The sequence below is a fragment of the Hydra vulgaris genome, chromosome 07, assembly GCF_038396675.1.
Source record: "Hydra vulgaris chromosome 07, alternate assembly HydraT2T_AEP".
NCBI lineage: Eukaryota > Metazoa > Cnidaria > Hydrozoa > Anthoathecata > Hydridae > Hydra > Hydra vulgaris.
The window spans coordinates 3,851,865-3,867,460 of NC_088926.1; the positions used below are offsets into that span (position 1 = coordinate 3,851,865).

Sequence of the window (15,596 nt, forward strand, 5' to 3'; positions counted from 1 at the left end):
AAATTTATCCCATTAGTGAAAAACTATAAATATTTTATTTTGTTGTGTATTTTGTTGAATGATATTTTATTTTTAGGTGTTGCTCTGCAAAAAATATCTATTGTCTTTAAATTGTCCAAGTCAACCTTTATATGGTGCATATTTTCTACAGTTAAATAAAAATGGAACATACATTTTTAAAGGGTAAATATTTAGGTGCTGTTTTTTAATTTTAAATATTTTTCATCTCATTTTGCTCTATTGGATGGAGTACATTTAATAGGTATAGTTTAATTTAAGACAGGTGTGTATCATTAGTTAGAGCATGTTCTTCATCTAAAAGGTGAAAAGTTGATGCTAACTCCGGACATATATAAAATTTAAATTAATAAAATAAATTTTTTGATAAATAAAAATAATATAAAATTAATCAATATCAGATAATAAAACAGCGATTATTTAAATATTTAAAAAAAAATAATGTTCAACTAATTTGTTATTTTAATTATATGTAATTACTTATGTCTGGGTAAGCGTCCAATAGTTTTATTATACGTTATTTAGGATTGGTGGCTCGGCGCAATTGATTGGTTCTGTCTCGTTTATTCACAAATAAATGTAAGTTCAACACAATTGCATATATATTGTTCTTTTTCTTTTTGCTTTTTTTTCAAATAAGAAGAAATAAATTATTTTATTAATAAAAAAAAAGTTGTTTTGTAAATTTTAATTTTTTATTTATTATTAATACTATTTTGTATTAATATTATTCGTTTCTCATGTTATAATAATAAAAATTTTTTAAAACTTTAGTTACACAAACTTCAAGTAACAAGCAAGCGAGTGTTGCCGGATCCAGTGGTTGCAAATTTAAACGATATCGTTTGTTGGATGTGGCCAAAAGGAGTTTTAAGTTCTTTAACTGCCTACCAAGATGATAATTCAACAGAAGCAGATGATAATGATGTTGTGTTCTCCTCAAGGTTTTTATATGCTTTAGTTTTAAACTGCTATGTGTTGTTATGCTTATATATATATATATATATATATATATATATATATATATATATATATATATATATATATATATATATATATATATATATATATATATATATATATATATATATATATATATATATATATATATATATATATATATACACACACACATATATATATATATATATATATATATATATATATATATATATATATATATATATATATATACACACACACACATAGATATATATATATATGTACATGCATATATATACACATATACATATACATACATATTCACCTAGCGGCACTTACCGGGAAATTTAACTTTATTCTCATAAATAAATTTGTTTTTACTTTTTTTTAACTCTCTTTTTCTTTTTGTTTTTAATTTATTTTAATGTTTTAAAACTCTATTACATGACTTAAAATTGCAAATAGTCAAAATTTGTTATAAAAAAAAGTCTACATTTTATATAAAAAATACCCTTTTAAATATTTAAAACAAACATTTGCTTAAAGAAAAATTAAATAACAATAAAAATGCATCAATAATTTAAATTACATTAAAAGTGCATCAAAAAATTTAATAAGAATAAAAATCCACTAAAAAACATAAATAAATATTTAAATTTTAAATGTTGTTTTTGAATAATTATTTAGGCGTTGTATGGTACGAGCTCTTTCTCAAAGTGGAGTTTATCACTTTAGCTGCTCTTCGTTGCCAATTAAAGTAAAAGTGAGTTCTCTATAGTTCATGCTTTTTATATATTCGTTTTTACAATAATACATATCTTTTATTTTTTGTGGATGTTGTGACTTTTTCAATTTTTACAAAATTTTTTGTTTTAAGTTTTTTTTTATCTATTATTTACTACTCAAAATAATATAACAGTTTTGCTATATTAATAAATACATATTAAATACATAATAAATGCGTATTTATATAATCAAAAAGAAAGTTACTTCTTTACTCTTTTTTTTTTTTTAAGGAAGATTCTGATTTTGCTCCTCCTGGCATTTGGAGCAGTATACTTTGTGATAATGTAGAAGAAAATTATATAGTAAATTTCACAGCTCAGAAATCAAATGCGTCTGTCTATATTGAGAAGGTGTGTGCTTTTTTCATGTTTAATCTTTATTATATAATAATAGATTAATATTTAATAATATATTTATGCTAAATATATATTTTTTAAAAAACGTTTTATACATTTTAGGGGGAAAATGTGCTTTTGAGTCTATCAGCAAACGAGGAGTTGAAATGGACAATCTCTGATAGTAATCAACAGGTTACAAAACTTTTTTGTAAAGTTTTCTGTTTAATAAATTTTTAACTTATAATGTTATTTATAAATTATACAAATAAAAAGATTAATATTGATATAAATATTGTACAATATTGTTATAAATATTGTAATATTGATATAAACATTGATACAATATTGTTGTTCATTACATTACTGATTTTAAAATTTTTACATTATTGTTGTTTATTACTAAGCAAAAAATATTAAAAAATAACAAGTGTTTTTTTTAGATGGTTTCATTAGAGAGCATATTACTTCCTGAAATTGGTACCTTATTTCACTTTAATCAAACAGGCTGTTTTCGAATCACAGCTGATTCTAATGTACCAGTTAAAAACAATTTAATTTGCAATGCGCATGTTTGGGGTAAGTTAACTTTTAACTGAGTATCATCCTCATTTTGTTATTGTAGTTATTACAATATAATATGAAGTATTTTCATCATTTGGTTTATAGATACAATAGAGTCATCACCTTGTATTCTGTCTGGTGAGATGAATGGTGGAAGTGTAAGTCTTTTAATTATATTTGATTGTTTAATTATTAGTAACTATGACAACTATGACAGTAACGATGATATTGTAAAAGTTTGTTGTATTCTAAAAGAAAGGAAAAGTAAATTTGCATTATTCAAAATTAAAATATTAATTTTATATTATTCAAAAAATTAAAATAATAATTTTATATTGTTCAAAATTTTTTCAAAAAGTGTTTTATTAGGACTGCATATTTAGGTCTACAATAATAATAATGTAATTGTTGTTGAAATGTTTACCAATTTTTTAAATTTTGTATATATCTATAAACTGTAAACGATCTGTTTCTTGTCCAAGGACCAATGTTATGATATTTTTATAGTTTTGACCTAGATAATGAATATTTAAGTTTTAAAGCCTTTAAAATTCATGCCTCTAATTCTTGCCTACATCGCTGACTTATATGTTTATTTATTATTTATTATTGTCTTTTATATATTTATTATTATCTTTTATTTATTTATTATTGTCTTTTATTTATTATTGTCTTTTATTTATTATTGTCTTTTTTTTATTGTTGTCTTTTATTTATTTATTATTGTCTTTTATTTATTTATTATTATCTTTTATTTATTTATTATTGTCTTTTATTTATTTATTATTGTCTTTTATTTATTTATTATTGTCTTTAAAGAAGAAAGTAAAAAGAAGGTTCAATAATGTAAAATGAATTTTTTTTATACATCAATTTTTTTAAGGTGGAAGTTGGACATGTAGTCTATCTACACTGTGCATCAGATGCAGCAATCTATTACACAACTGATGGAACTATGCCAATGGTTCCTTTTTCAATGGTATTTTTTATTAATTTATTATTCTTAAATTTATTTAGACTTTCTTTAGGATACTACATATAATATAAATTAAATGTTTTTTTATATTTTTTTCTCTCTTTTATGTTTAACTCACTTAAATAGTTAATCTATTTGGGTTTGATTAAAAATTTTTAATCAGTTTTTCTATTTAAGTTTGATTAAAACATTTTAATCAAACCTAAGTAGAATAACGAAATAGTTAATCTATTTGTGTTTGATTGAAGATTTAAAAATTTTTTTAAAAAAAAAGCTGTAGAATAATAAGCATAGAATCTACAAAGTAAATATTGGATTATTATTAATATATTAACTTTATTATTATTATTATTAAGTTCAAATTAAAATTTTATATTTTAATATTTATTTTATTAATAATATTTGTTAATGTTATACTAATAGTACAAGATAGTTTGGAAACACCTAAAACACCTAAAAATAGCACTTATGGGCTACCCAAAAATAATACTTATGAAATACCCAAGAATAACATGTTTTATCACTAATGTGTGATATTTAATTGTCTATTATCATAATTTAAAATAAATTATTTTTATGAATTGTGATAATGCAATGTGCCACCAAATTTTCACTGTTAGCCGATTTTTTGAACGCAGCATGCATCTCAGTCTTTGGTTAAGCAGTTGTTGAAAATATGTTGATGAATGGGTAATAAAAGCCTCAGATATAACAAAGTTTTCTTCAGTAAAATTCTATGTTAATTAAAAAAAACTTTGTTGTACCTGACATTATTCTGTTAGATACAACAAGGTGGGTACATTCCACATTTTGTTTTAATTCTGATTGGCTATTTTGAACAGTTGTATAGCTCTAAATAGTTCAAATTAAATGTTGGTTGTGCCAAGTATAAGAATCACAATCATCAAATATATTAAGGTTTTAAAGAACAAAATAATTTAAAATAAAATACTAATTGCATTTTATGACAAGCCTTCTTATAGTATGAATATTTCTTGTACTATTAGAGTGTTCATTTAAAATAAGAATAACTGACTGGTCTCTTGTTTAAGGCATGGAGGAAGTGATCAGATTACATTTATTAAATAATCCGATTACATTATCAAGCAGCCATATCAATACAACTAGTTATAGAACTATAGATATAGATGTGAACTATCCACAACCCACCTTAAACTCTTCAAAACCTACCTGTGAATTATCCAAAACCAGCCTGTGAAAAATCCCAAAATCTACCTGTGAACTATCCAGAACATATTTCTGAATTATCCAGAACCTACTTGTTAGCTAAAAATTTAGAAAAACTAGGTTTTCAATATGCAAATAGAATAACTTTTTCAGGGATAAAAATAACTAATAACAAATGACTGTAAATGTTTCCATCTTTCAGTGTTTGTTAAGCCGCTAATGTTGTTTTGTCCTTGATAACAACAACTTTGTTGGACTTGTGACATATAGAGAAACCTGACTCAACAACATTTTAAAAGTTTGATGAATTATGCAAACCATTGCAAGTGGCATTAAACCTTGCAATTTTTTATAAAAACCATTAACATTTGTTCTATTGCATCATCACCTACATCTGCAGATGATAATGCAATACAGTTCATTTTTGTTTTATTGCATCATAATCTACGTACCTAATTCATATTATTCTTCCTTAACTCACCTTATCAGATACACTTACTTCCAATCTCTGTCTATTATCATATATCTCTAGATTATCATTTCTTTTTCATCTTTCAGAGTCACACCATCTGATCATTATCTTTTTTTTTTCAGATGCTGGAAATTATAATCTTTAATAATGCTCCTTTTTCTGTAAAAATTATTTTTGTTTGTGATTTTTTAGAGACTCTAAAAAGTTCTAATGGTCTTTTTTTTTCACTGCAGAATAGCATTTATAAAGTATGTTTTATGCTCACTTTTAATTTCAATTCCTCACTTTTTATTTCTTTTATAATGAAATCCTCAAGTGGCCTACGAACCAAGTCACCTGCAACATCGATGTAATGCATGATAATGAATAGAGAGAAAACTCAAACATTTGGCTGGGCCTATATGCATAGACAATATTTTTTATGTTAAAAAGTTTCATTTCATTGTAGAAACCCATCATATACAATAGTTTTTAAAATGTTTTGCAACAAAAATGAAATTTTCAAAATTACGGGGTTAGTTTTTTTTAACATTAGCATTTAGCGTTATTTGTTTTTGAAATACTCTAAGAAATATTTTAATCTTTTCTCCTTGTCAAAATCTTTACAAGTTTTAAAATTTGGAATTTTTATTTAGTTTTCCAAAAAATGAAAAATGCACACTTGATAGGTTTTTGAAATAAATGATTTCATTAATATTTTAAACACAGAAACTGTATGTTGCCCACTATAAAAATGTATTCTATGTGCTTTAATTTTTAAAATTTTTTAATTTTTTTAATAAAGGAATAAAAAACACAGTAGATCTTCTTTATATTTGGATACTTCCTGATCAAAACTAAACCCTCAGTAAATTTATGTACTGAAGCTCTTGCCTATCCCTATTTCTGAATGATGTCATTAGTATTTTTTTAAGCCCATTTAAGTACGCAGTAAAGGATTTTTTTTTTAACTGTGATGATTTATGATTATTTTTATGACAGCATATAAATACTTTCATATTTATGAAATGTTATTTATTGTAATGTTATTTAGTGTGTTTATAATTTTAAAATATTTTATTTATAAGAATGTTTATTTAAATGAAACATTTTTAGGAATATTTAATTGCAAAATATTCTTTTATATTAAGCTTTACAACAAAGATGAAGGCGTGCAAGTTGTTAAGTGGTGGTATATTCTTTGTGCGAGCCAAGAGCTGACTCAGACGGGAAAACTTCCAAGTGGTGTTTTCACATCAGAGTAAGTGTTGATAGTAATTAAAGATATAAGGAATATATATATATATATATATATATATATATATATATATATATATATATATATATATATATATATATATATATATATATATATATATATATATATATATATATATATATATATATATATATATATATATACATATATATATTTATTTATATATATATATATACATATATATTTATATTTATATATATATATTTATATACATATATATAAGTATGTATATATATATATATATATATATATATATATATATATATATATATATATATATATATATATATATATATATATATATATTTAAGAAAGAAAGAAAGAATTCTCAACTAAAGGTGAAAATATATATATATATAAATATATATACATTTTATATATATATATACAATCCTCAGAATTAGGGTCTGCATTCGGCACTGCCGACCTTAAAATATTTGAGGTCGGCAATTTTTTGCTGACCTCATTTCTATGTTTTATGGTAAGACATTTGTATCAAACTTTTTTTACCGACCTGATGCCAACCTTTAAAAGATTGAGGTCGGCATATTATTGCCAACCTCATTTTTCCTAATTCCGAGGGTTGTATATATATATATATATATATATATATATATATATATATATATATATATATATATATATATATATATATGTATGTAGGTATATATATATTATATATATGTGTGTGTGTGTGTGTGTGTGTGTGTGTGTGTGTGTGTGTGTGTGTGTGTGTGTGTGTGTGTATGTGTGTTTATATATGTTTATATATATATTTTTACCTTTAGTTGAGAATTATTCTTTGTTTCTTTTTTTCTTAAATCAGATTTATTTCAGATATATTTTAGTTATAGAAAATCTTTCAATATTTCAGTTATAATTTATAGTTATATGATGTATGTTATAATATTATTTTAGGAGATTTTATGTTTTTCCCCCTGAAACACCTGAACCATACTTTGCTGATACAGAGGTTTCATATAAATCTAACATAGATGATGTAATTGCAGCAATAGAAGATACCTCTCTAGTTCTCCAAACCATGTCAGACCAAAATGTGGAAGATATTGTAGGAGATAATCAAATTGTTAATCAGTTAGAAGTTCAAATAAAGAATAGTGCTGAAAATGATCCACCAACAAAAAGTGTAGAAAATATTCCACCTGTAAAAAGTATAGAAGATAATCTACCAATAAAAAGTATAGAAGATATTCCACCAATCGAAAATGTAGACAATAATCTACCAACAAAAATTATACAAAATGATTTACCAATAGATAGTATTACAACAGTACTATTAAAAAGTCCTGAAAAGTTTGTTAATGGAGAAATGTGTATTGAGGAGAGTTTTAAAGAAAAAGAACAAAAAGATGGTGCTGATAATGAAAATGTTCAATCATGGAAGGTCCAACGCAATGATTTAAATGATAAGAGAAACAGTTTTCTGAGGAATGACTATGAATCCCTTAAAACATCTTTAATTGAAGATATCACTGAAGGTTTGTTGCCTACTGAAATAGAAAAACTTAAATCACAAGTTGAAGAAAGTTCTGTAAATGATATAAAAGAAAGCACAGAGCCAAGTGCCACAAACAGTGATTTTGGAAATATGCAATCATGGAAGATACGTCGTAAGGATTTAGAAGAAACAAGGAAAAGTTTTCTCAAGGATGACTACGAGTTTATTAAAATGTCTTTAGTTGAAGATCTTACTGCAGGTTTGCTGCCTACTGAAAAAGAAAAACTTAGATTGCATATTGAAGAAAATTTAAAAAATGAAATAATAGAAAGTGAACAACAAAGATGTTTTAGTGAAAGCAAAAATGAAATAGATAAGATAAACGAGGATCCTTTTGTTCAAATGCAATCTTGGAAGATGCAGCGTATAGATTTGAATGCCAAGAGAAACAGCTTTTTGACTCATGATTATGAACTACTTAAAATGTGCTTGATTGAAGATCTTACTGAAGGTTTGTTACCTTATGAAAAAGAAAAACTTAAAATGCATATTAAAGAAAATTTATCATTAAATCATGAAAAAGATTCTGATACAGTTGATGAAGAAAAGAAAACTGAAAACAAAGAAAGAATTAATATAATTGAAAAAATTAAAATTTGGAAGAAGCAGCGTCTTGATTTAGAAGAGAAAAGGACTTGTTTTCTTAGTGATGATTACGAGAGTCTTAAAAAATCACTAATTGAAGATCTCACGGAAGGGTTACTACCAGATGAAAAAAAGAAAAACTTCGTTTACATATTGAAGAAAACATTTTTGTTCCAGAACAGAGTGTTCAAGATTCAATTGCTGGTGAATCCATCCAGATAGAAACAATAGAGGATACAAATAAAGAATACAATATAAATAATGAAGTAAAGGAATCAAGTATTGAAATCTTTATATTTTAGACAATCAAAGGTAAGCATAGATAGTACAAATATAGTAGAGTGTCCAGAAGAAAATATAGAAGATCAATTTAAAATTGAAAGTTTAACAGAAAATACAAATTTAAGTTCTAATGAATTAATAAATGATATTACTGAAAATGCTGGTAAGGATAGTAACCCTTGTGTTACTGATGATCGGGCTAAAGAAGCTTGCAATAGAGATAATGTGGCACAAGGCCATTCATTTGCTACTGAAAAGATTTTAGAAGCTAATCTAGTTTTGGTTGAAGAAAAAATGGAATCATTTATGGCTGAAAAAGATGATGATTTAGCACAGTCTTTTATTGAAGAAAGAATTTCATCAATGAGACCTCGCTCAAACTATCGATCAGACAGTCGTATTGAAGATGTTATATTAGGCAATGTTGATGTTGGTCTTGAGACACTTTTTTCTGCTAATCAGCAAGATGTTATAGAAATCGTAAAAGAAGAGAAAGCCAGCATGATTAATAGAATCACCAGAGAAGATTCTGTTATAATTAAGGTTGAGGATACTTTTAAAGAATTAAAAAGTCAATCGGAATTAGCTGAAGAAGAGCTGGAATTGTCAGGTGATAAAAAAGTAACGAATACATTGAACATACAAACAAGGATAATATGTCCATTGTCAACCAAGGTCATGATCAACTAGATCATGCTAGAGAAAATATTGAAATTGTCATAAAAGAAAAATTAGCTTCCTCAACAACTGAAATTATTAATGATAGTAGTTTTCAAAGCAAAACCATTGAATACCATTCTTCAGAGTTGCCATTATTTCAATCGACCCCAGTTCAGTCAAGAGATAACCAACTAGCTAAGACTCTACGATGCAATTACAAACATGAAAGTTTTAGCGAAGTGCTTAAGTCCAATTAATTTACATACCATTTTGTTAGTACTTTTGTCATGAGGACAATAGCATGCTCACAAGTAATTATGTAAGTGTCAAAAAAGTGGACCCAACAGATAACAAAGAAGATCTAGCCGAGCTATTATCATTTTGTGAAGAAGTTAATCAGAGTATTACAGATAGAAAACATACCCAACAAATCACATTTTCAAGAAAAGATACTGAAATTAAAGTTCGAAAATATATCGATAGCATGTTTGATTCAGGTATAGCTGAAAAAACATTTTCTGATTCTACCGTTAATAATGACCATGACCATACCTTAACCACAAAATATGTTAGAGAAACTGACAAAAGTGAGCAAGAAAATGTTTGTCATAGCATTTCTGAAGATCAAAATGATACAAAAGTTAGTAATCAAGTATCTAGAGATGATTTACAGAAAATGGTTGTGGAGCCTGAATCAATTTTAAATTCAGAGGAATCAAATTCTCAACATAGTGGTTCAAAAAAGCAATCAAGTATACATAGTGATGCAAGGCAAAGTGATATGGAAGCACATGAAATTTTACCTGAGAACATGAATGCTACTAATGCAAACTTTAAACTGAATTTTGCATCATTAAATTCTATAAGATTTGATACTGAGGATTCTCCAGAATCACAGCAACAAATCTTTTCTGATTCCAATCAGAATGCATCTCTGAATGCAAGCACATTGAGATCAATGCCTGTGGGATCTGACAGTGAGATTCTTCCAAAAGATACCTCATGCTTGGGAAACACCAGTGATGATGAAATATCTTTAAGGTCACCTGTAAATGACATAAAAGAAGTTAATAAGCCAAATGTATGCAAAACTTCAACATCTCAGACACATTATCCGTGTCACATACTGATAGCAACTCTGTTAATGACAGTGATGCAGGTTTAATACCTTATCAACGTATAACTCCTAACAGTCTAAGTGCATCCAATAGATTAAATTATTTGCAAACAGCAATGGAGGGTATGTTTGAACTACCTAACTCTCATACGTAGAAAATTCATTTTCAGAAATGAACGGCATAATTCATTTTAAACGTCTTCCTCCAAATGAGCTCAAATCTTTACTAAAAAATACAGAATCTCAAAAGGAATCTTATTTACCACTAGGATATCATGATCAACAATTCAAAAAGTATAATATACTTCAATCTGATGTTTCAGATGTTAGTGAATCTTTAAAAGGATTCAATGTTAATGGCTCAAAGCATATTGAAGAGGTTGACGTAGAGGCGTTGAAAAGACTTCAATCTGTTGAGAGGCTTTCTACAACTACAGCAAATTCACTCAAAAATGATATGGATTTAAAACTATCAACATCTCCAGCTTACACTGTTGATAAAAAGTTTGTAAGTTATTTAAGTTTTATAAAAGTTTTTTCAGTTTTTAAAATTTGTTTCTATAAAAACAAAGTTGATTCTTTTTTTTGATTTTCGTAGAAAGAAGGCTTCAAGATGAAAATTAGTGGCCAGTTTGTTACTGTTACCGACACCAAATTTCTTCCTGACAGACTTGTTATTTTTGAAGGTGAAGCCATAACATTTCAGTTTAGTAATAATTTGTTGATAAGTGACCAAATTTATCAGGTTAGTCTTCATAATTTTTACATTTTTATAGTTATTATGTTGTTGTCATTATTATTTTGTTTACATTTTGAAAATTATTTTTTCTTTTGTTAATCTTTTATATATTATATTAATATTTTTGTATAATACTTATTTTTACGGTTTTTATTTGTAATGTTAACAATACAGTCTTATAAATAATCATTCAGGTTTATAAATAACTAGCTCAGGTTTATAAATAACTAGCTGGAGTTACCCTGCGTTGCCCAGGCCAATATTTAAACTGGTCTACCCTATATCTGTACACAAAAATGGGCCCAAAAAATGGTCCCCCCTGACCCCGGAGGTTGGGGTACGGGGTCAAAACCCAGCTAAGAACCTTCTCCCCCTCGAGCATCAAAGTAGGAGTAAAGTTTATTTAATTAGCTTTGAAAAAGAAAAAAATTTAAGTAAAATACAAGAAGGAAGTGTAGCTTTATTGAAGATTAAAAAATATTAAATTTACAATATTAACTTAAATGATGACTGTTTTCCAAATGGAATTTGTGGAAGATGTTGAACTAGTTTAATAAATAGTTTTATGTAAACCATTTGATTTTTCCAAGATCAAAGAAACTATTATTACTAGAAACCAACAGTTTTGCCAATGTGATATACGCCTTATTGCTAGAAGTAATAAAGACCAAAACTTAACATGAAAGTTCCCAACCGGCATATCTAGTTTCTTTTTCGGAATTAAAACCTCTATAGACACATATTTGTCACAATCCAGGCATAAACCAAAAACACGTGTATATTACGGGCAGTTTTAACGCATGTTTTTTGAGGTTTTAAAGTCAAATTTAAATGTTGCATGCTTTTATCAGTGATTTCACATTCCTTATGACAAGTTATTATAAAATAATACTACATTTCTGTAACAGTGAAACCATTAGTATTTTAACTGGCATTCATGGTAAATAGTAATAGTTGATTTCACTTTTTCAAAGTTTGCAAGAATCTTACGCAAATATGAAAATAATAATTGATTTTATTAATTTAAACAGTATGAAATATTTTTGTGCTTTCGATATGAAATTGGCCAATATTTATTTTGTAATAAAAACTGCAGCCTCAACTCTTCCTTGCCTTTGGTGTATAGCTAGCAAAGATGATTTTCAAAATTTTGCATTTCAAGGTGAACATAGAATGCTTGGAATGCTTAGATCATCGGCTAATAATTACAAAAATGCTTGCAGAAATAAAATTAAAAAAATCGAAGTTATCTGCTAAACCCTATCCTAACTGTGTAGACCAAGCACTCATCGGTCTACCAGATGAAACAAAGGTTATAAAAGTTCTTGCACCAACGGAGCTACACCTTCTCTTTAACGATCTTGATTTTGATCTGAAGTGTGAATTAATATCTAAATCTAAAGAATTTTGTTTTAAAGCAGAGGACAGGTCATTAAAAGACCAAGGCTTCATTATGAGAAATTTAAGGGAGAACATTTTTCGAAACTGTTTGATAATATAGATATTTTGATTGATTTGTTCAAGTCTTTATCACTTTCTCGTCATACTTTCTTTTCTAAAACTTTTTTTTTCTTTCTGATTAAATATATATATATATAATTTATTGTGAAAAATTAGCTTGTAAAATATGAAACGGATATTATTAACTTGTTATGTTAAATATCACTCAAAACTTTAACAACAAAAACTTAGGTCATCTTTTTATTTGTGTCCAAGTAATCGGACCCAATCATATAAATCATAGGGCCCCTAACGTAACGCCTTGAAAACGTTTTTAAATATTTTTTTCTTTTCATATTTACTACAATTAAAATTTATCAACAAATTTTAAATTTTCATTCCAAAAAAATATGCTGTTTAAAAGTTGTGACCTTTTAAAGTTATTTTTTGGAGTTAATTGGGGAATAATAAACTATAAATAATAATAACTTTTTAATGAGAAGAGACTTTTGTATTAAATTAAAAATTTGTCAATTAATTTTAACATAGTTTAAGATATTATGAAAAAATTTTTTTTTCTTTTTTTGAAACCAAAATCCATTGAAACCAAAAACCATTGAAACCAAACATGGGACACAAGGATTAATTTTAGGTTTGATATTGTTTCCAGGCTCCGATCATTGCAATTTTTTCTAAAACATTTTTATTTTGCATTAGTATGACTATTATAAAATTTTATGAAAGTATCAGCTCTGGAAGTTATCTATCTAAAACACTAAAAATTCTAGACCAGCTTGTTTAACCCTCTTTTTTTTTAGATATTGACAGAATATTTTCAAAATCTACATCATAACAGAACAAGGTACAGTGATTTCGAAAATGTAATCCGTTTCTGGTGTACTTTTTTTTCATAAGAAACATTTTCATTAGGGTGTGAGTTAAATGCTATAGTGGTTATATACTAAAGTATCCCGGAAAACATAAAAAAAAAGGTACTATATTTTAATAAAAGTATCCCCACATCCCTGTTTTCTGTAAAAAAATAAAGTACCCATATGTTATGGTTCATCTAGTAATCTATCACAAGATGTTTAACTATTTCAAATATCCAATAATAAAAATCTTTTATAACAGATAATAAACAGAATGATAGACGAATAATATACAGAATGATAAATGAATAACAAACAAAACAATAAACAAACAATAAACAGATAATAAACAGAATGATAAGCAGGTAATAAACAGAATGATAAACAAATAAAAACAGAATGATTACTACTATTTATACAACAATTTACTTGTCAAACATTTTTCAACTGCAAAAATGTTCACAATATTGTTAGTTTTTTTATTTTTATTAACATGAGTTGTTTGAAAACGAAAAAAGTTTCACATTGAGTGTCCACAAAAACGTCTTGGATTTGACCTAGTATGTTTTGAAGAATTATGCATTAACTCTTTTGTATAAAGTGTGTTGTCGCCAATGTTTCTGTTCTGGACCAAAGCAGGCTTTGAAGATATTTTCTAGAAAAAGGAAAAGTTAGATAATTAGTACACTTGAAAAGAATTTATTTGTTCTTTATTTTTGTTAATTTTTTTTTGACTCGATTGGAATTTATTATTGATAAAATAATTATTGGTATTACTTACTCAGGGGGTTAAAGTTTAAGATAATTAGTAAAGTTAACATTATTAATTATCTAACTTAACCTTATTCTGAAAATTAGGTTATTTATTTAAAAACTTTGGCATATAAAATTAGCCAAATGGTCACACACAAGCAGTGTGTGGCATTACTGGCGTTTCAATGAGGATCAGCACTAATAACTAGTTTATCCCATCAGAAAAACGTTATCGCCACTTATGTTTTACCCCGCTTCTAAAATATGTGAGGAATGTTTTTTTCAGAAAAAGATTGGATAATTAGTAAAGTTAATATAAAGTTAAAAATAAAATAATAAATAATAATAATAATATAATAATAAAGTTAATAAAGTAGTTAAAAAAAAAGAATTCTAGAATTCTTTCAAGTCCAGATGAAGGATAAAAAAATGTTGATTGAGGAAAAAGATAATGCAGCTTACAGAGCTAGAAAAGAAAAGACGAGACTCAAAATTTTAGATTTATTTAAAAAACCTGACAGCAATCATATCTTTTTAACAGATGATGAACATACCAATGAGAGAAACAAAAGAAAAGTTGTGAATTTTTATTACTTCATTATTAAAAATGGTTTTTATTTATAATCAAATATTTTTTATTTGTTTTCAGAACAGGTTTAAATTAATATTTAAATTAATAATTTTGTTAATTACATTTTAAAATAGATAGCTAAACATTTAGATCAAAGCTAAAATCTTATAGATTATTCTTTGAATTAAAGCAACATCAAGTGTAGCAAAAACAGCAAGTGTAGCAGCAAGATGTTATATTGGAATACAACTTCAGACCACAATTATGTCAGCCATTCTTGCTAAACCTAGTGTTAATTTTGATGAAATAAAGATCTAGTTTTTCAGTTCACAGAAAACACTTCCAGCAATTCAGATAACAGGGGCAAACTATTGATTTACTAAAAGATAGAAGACAGGTTCTACATTTTGACATTAAATTAGTTATAGAACTCCAGGAAAATCTTAAAACATCTATTGTTTATGACAGATCGGCTGTGAGCATCTGGAGAGCTAATCTCTAGAAGCTCCAGATTACAAT

At 26.1% G+C, this 15,596-nt stretch overlaps 2 protein-coding genes across 2 annotated transcripts; both read left to right on the forward strand.

Annotated features, from left to right (window-relative positions):
- Positions 1–589: 589 nt before the first annotated feature.
- LOC136082507 (uncharacterized) lies at positions 590–8,927 on the forward strand. Its single transcript, XM_065801915.1, has 10 exons — positions 590–597; positions 793–962; positions 1,648–1,723; positions 1,977–2,096; positions 2,205–2,276; positions 2,525–2,660; positions 2,751–2,803; positions 3,529–3,624; positions 6,412–6,521; positions 7,458–8,927. The coding sequence occupies exons 2-10, from the start codon at positions 871–873 to the stop codon at positions 8,863–8,865; spliced, it is 2,163 nt and encodes a 720-aa protein (XP_065657987.1). The 5' UTR covers positions 590–597; positions 793–870; the 3' UTR covers positions 8,866–8,927.
- A 1,785-nt stretch (positions 8,928–10,712) lies between these two features.
- Positions 10,713–15,395, forward strand: LOC136082508 (uncharacterized). Its single transcript, XM_065801916.1, has 5 exons — positions 10,713–11,210; positions 11,301–11,447; positions 12,604–12,869; positions 15,156–15,160; positions 15,268–15,395. The coding sequence occupies exons 1-5, from the start codon at positions 10,875–10,877 to the stop codon at positions 15,393–15,395; spliced, it is 882 nt and encodes a 293-aa protein (XP_065657988.1). The 5' UTR covers positions 10,713–10,874.
- The last annotated feature ends 201 nt before the right edge of the window (positions 15,396–15,596 follow it).

Excerpts from the sequence above, each read along its gene's own strand:
- LOC136082508 (XM_065801916.1), top strand. The coding sequence starts at position 10,875 with ATGAACGGCATAATTCATTTTAAACGTCTTCCTCCAAATGAGCTCAAA. Across the intron at positions 11,211-11,300 it reads ACACTGTTGATAAAAAGTTT|AAAGAAGGCTTCAAGATGAA; the intron begins GTAAGTTATTTA and ends TGATTTTCGTAG. Across the intron at positions 11,448-12,603 it reads TAAGTGACCAAATTTATCAG|GTGAACATAGAATGCTTGGA; the intron begins GTTAGTCTTCAT and ends TTGCATTTCAAG.
- LOC136082507 (XM_065801915.1), top strand. The coding sequence starts at position 871 with ATGTGGCCAAAAGGAGTTTTAAGTTCTTTAACTGCCTACCAAGATGAT. Across the intron at positions 963-1,647 it reads GATGTTGTGTTCTCCTCAAG|GCGTTGTATGGTACGAGCTC; the intron begins GTTTTTATATGC and ends ATAATTATTTAG. Across the intron at positions 2,277-2,524 it reads TCTCTGATAGTAATCAACAG|ATGGTTTCATTAGAGAGCAT; the intron begins GTTACAAAACTT and ends TGTTTTTTTTAG.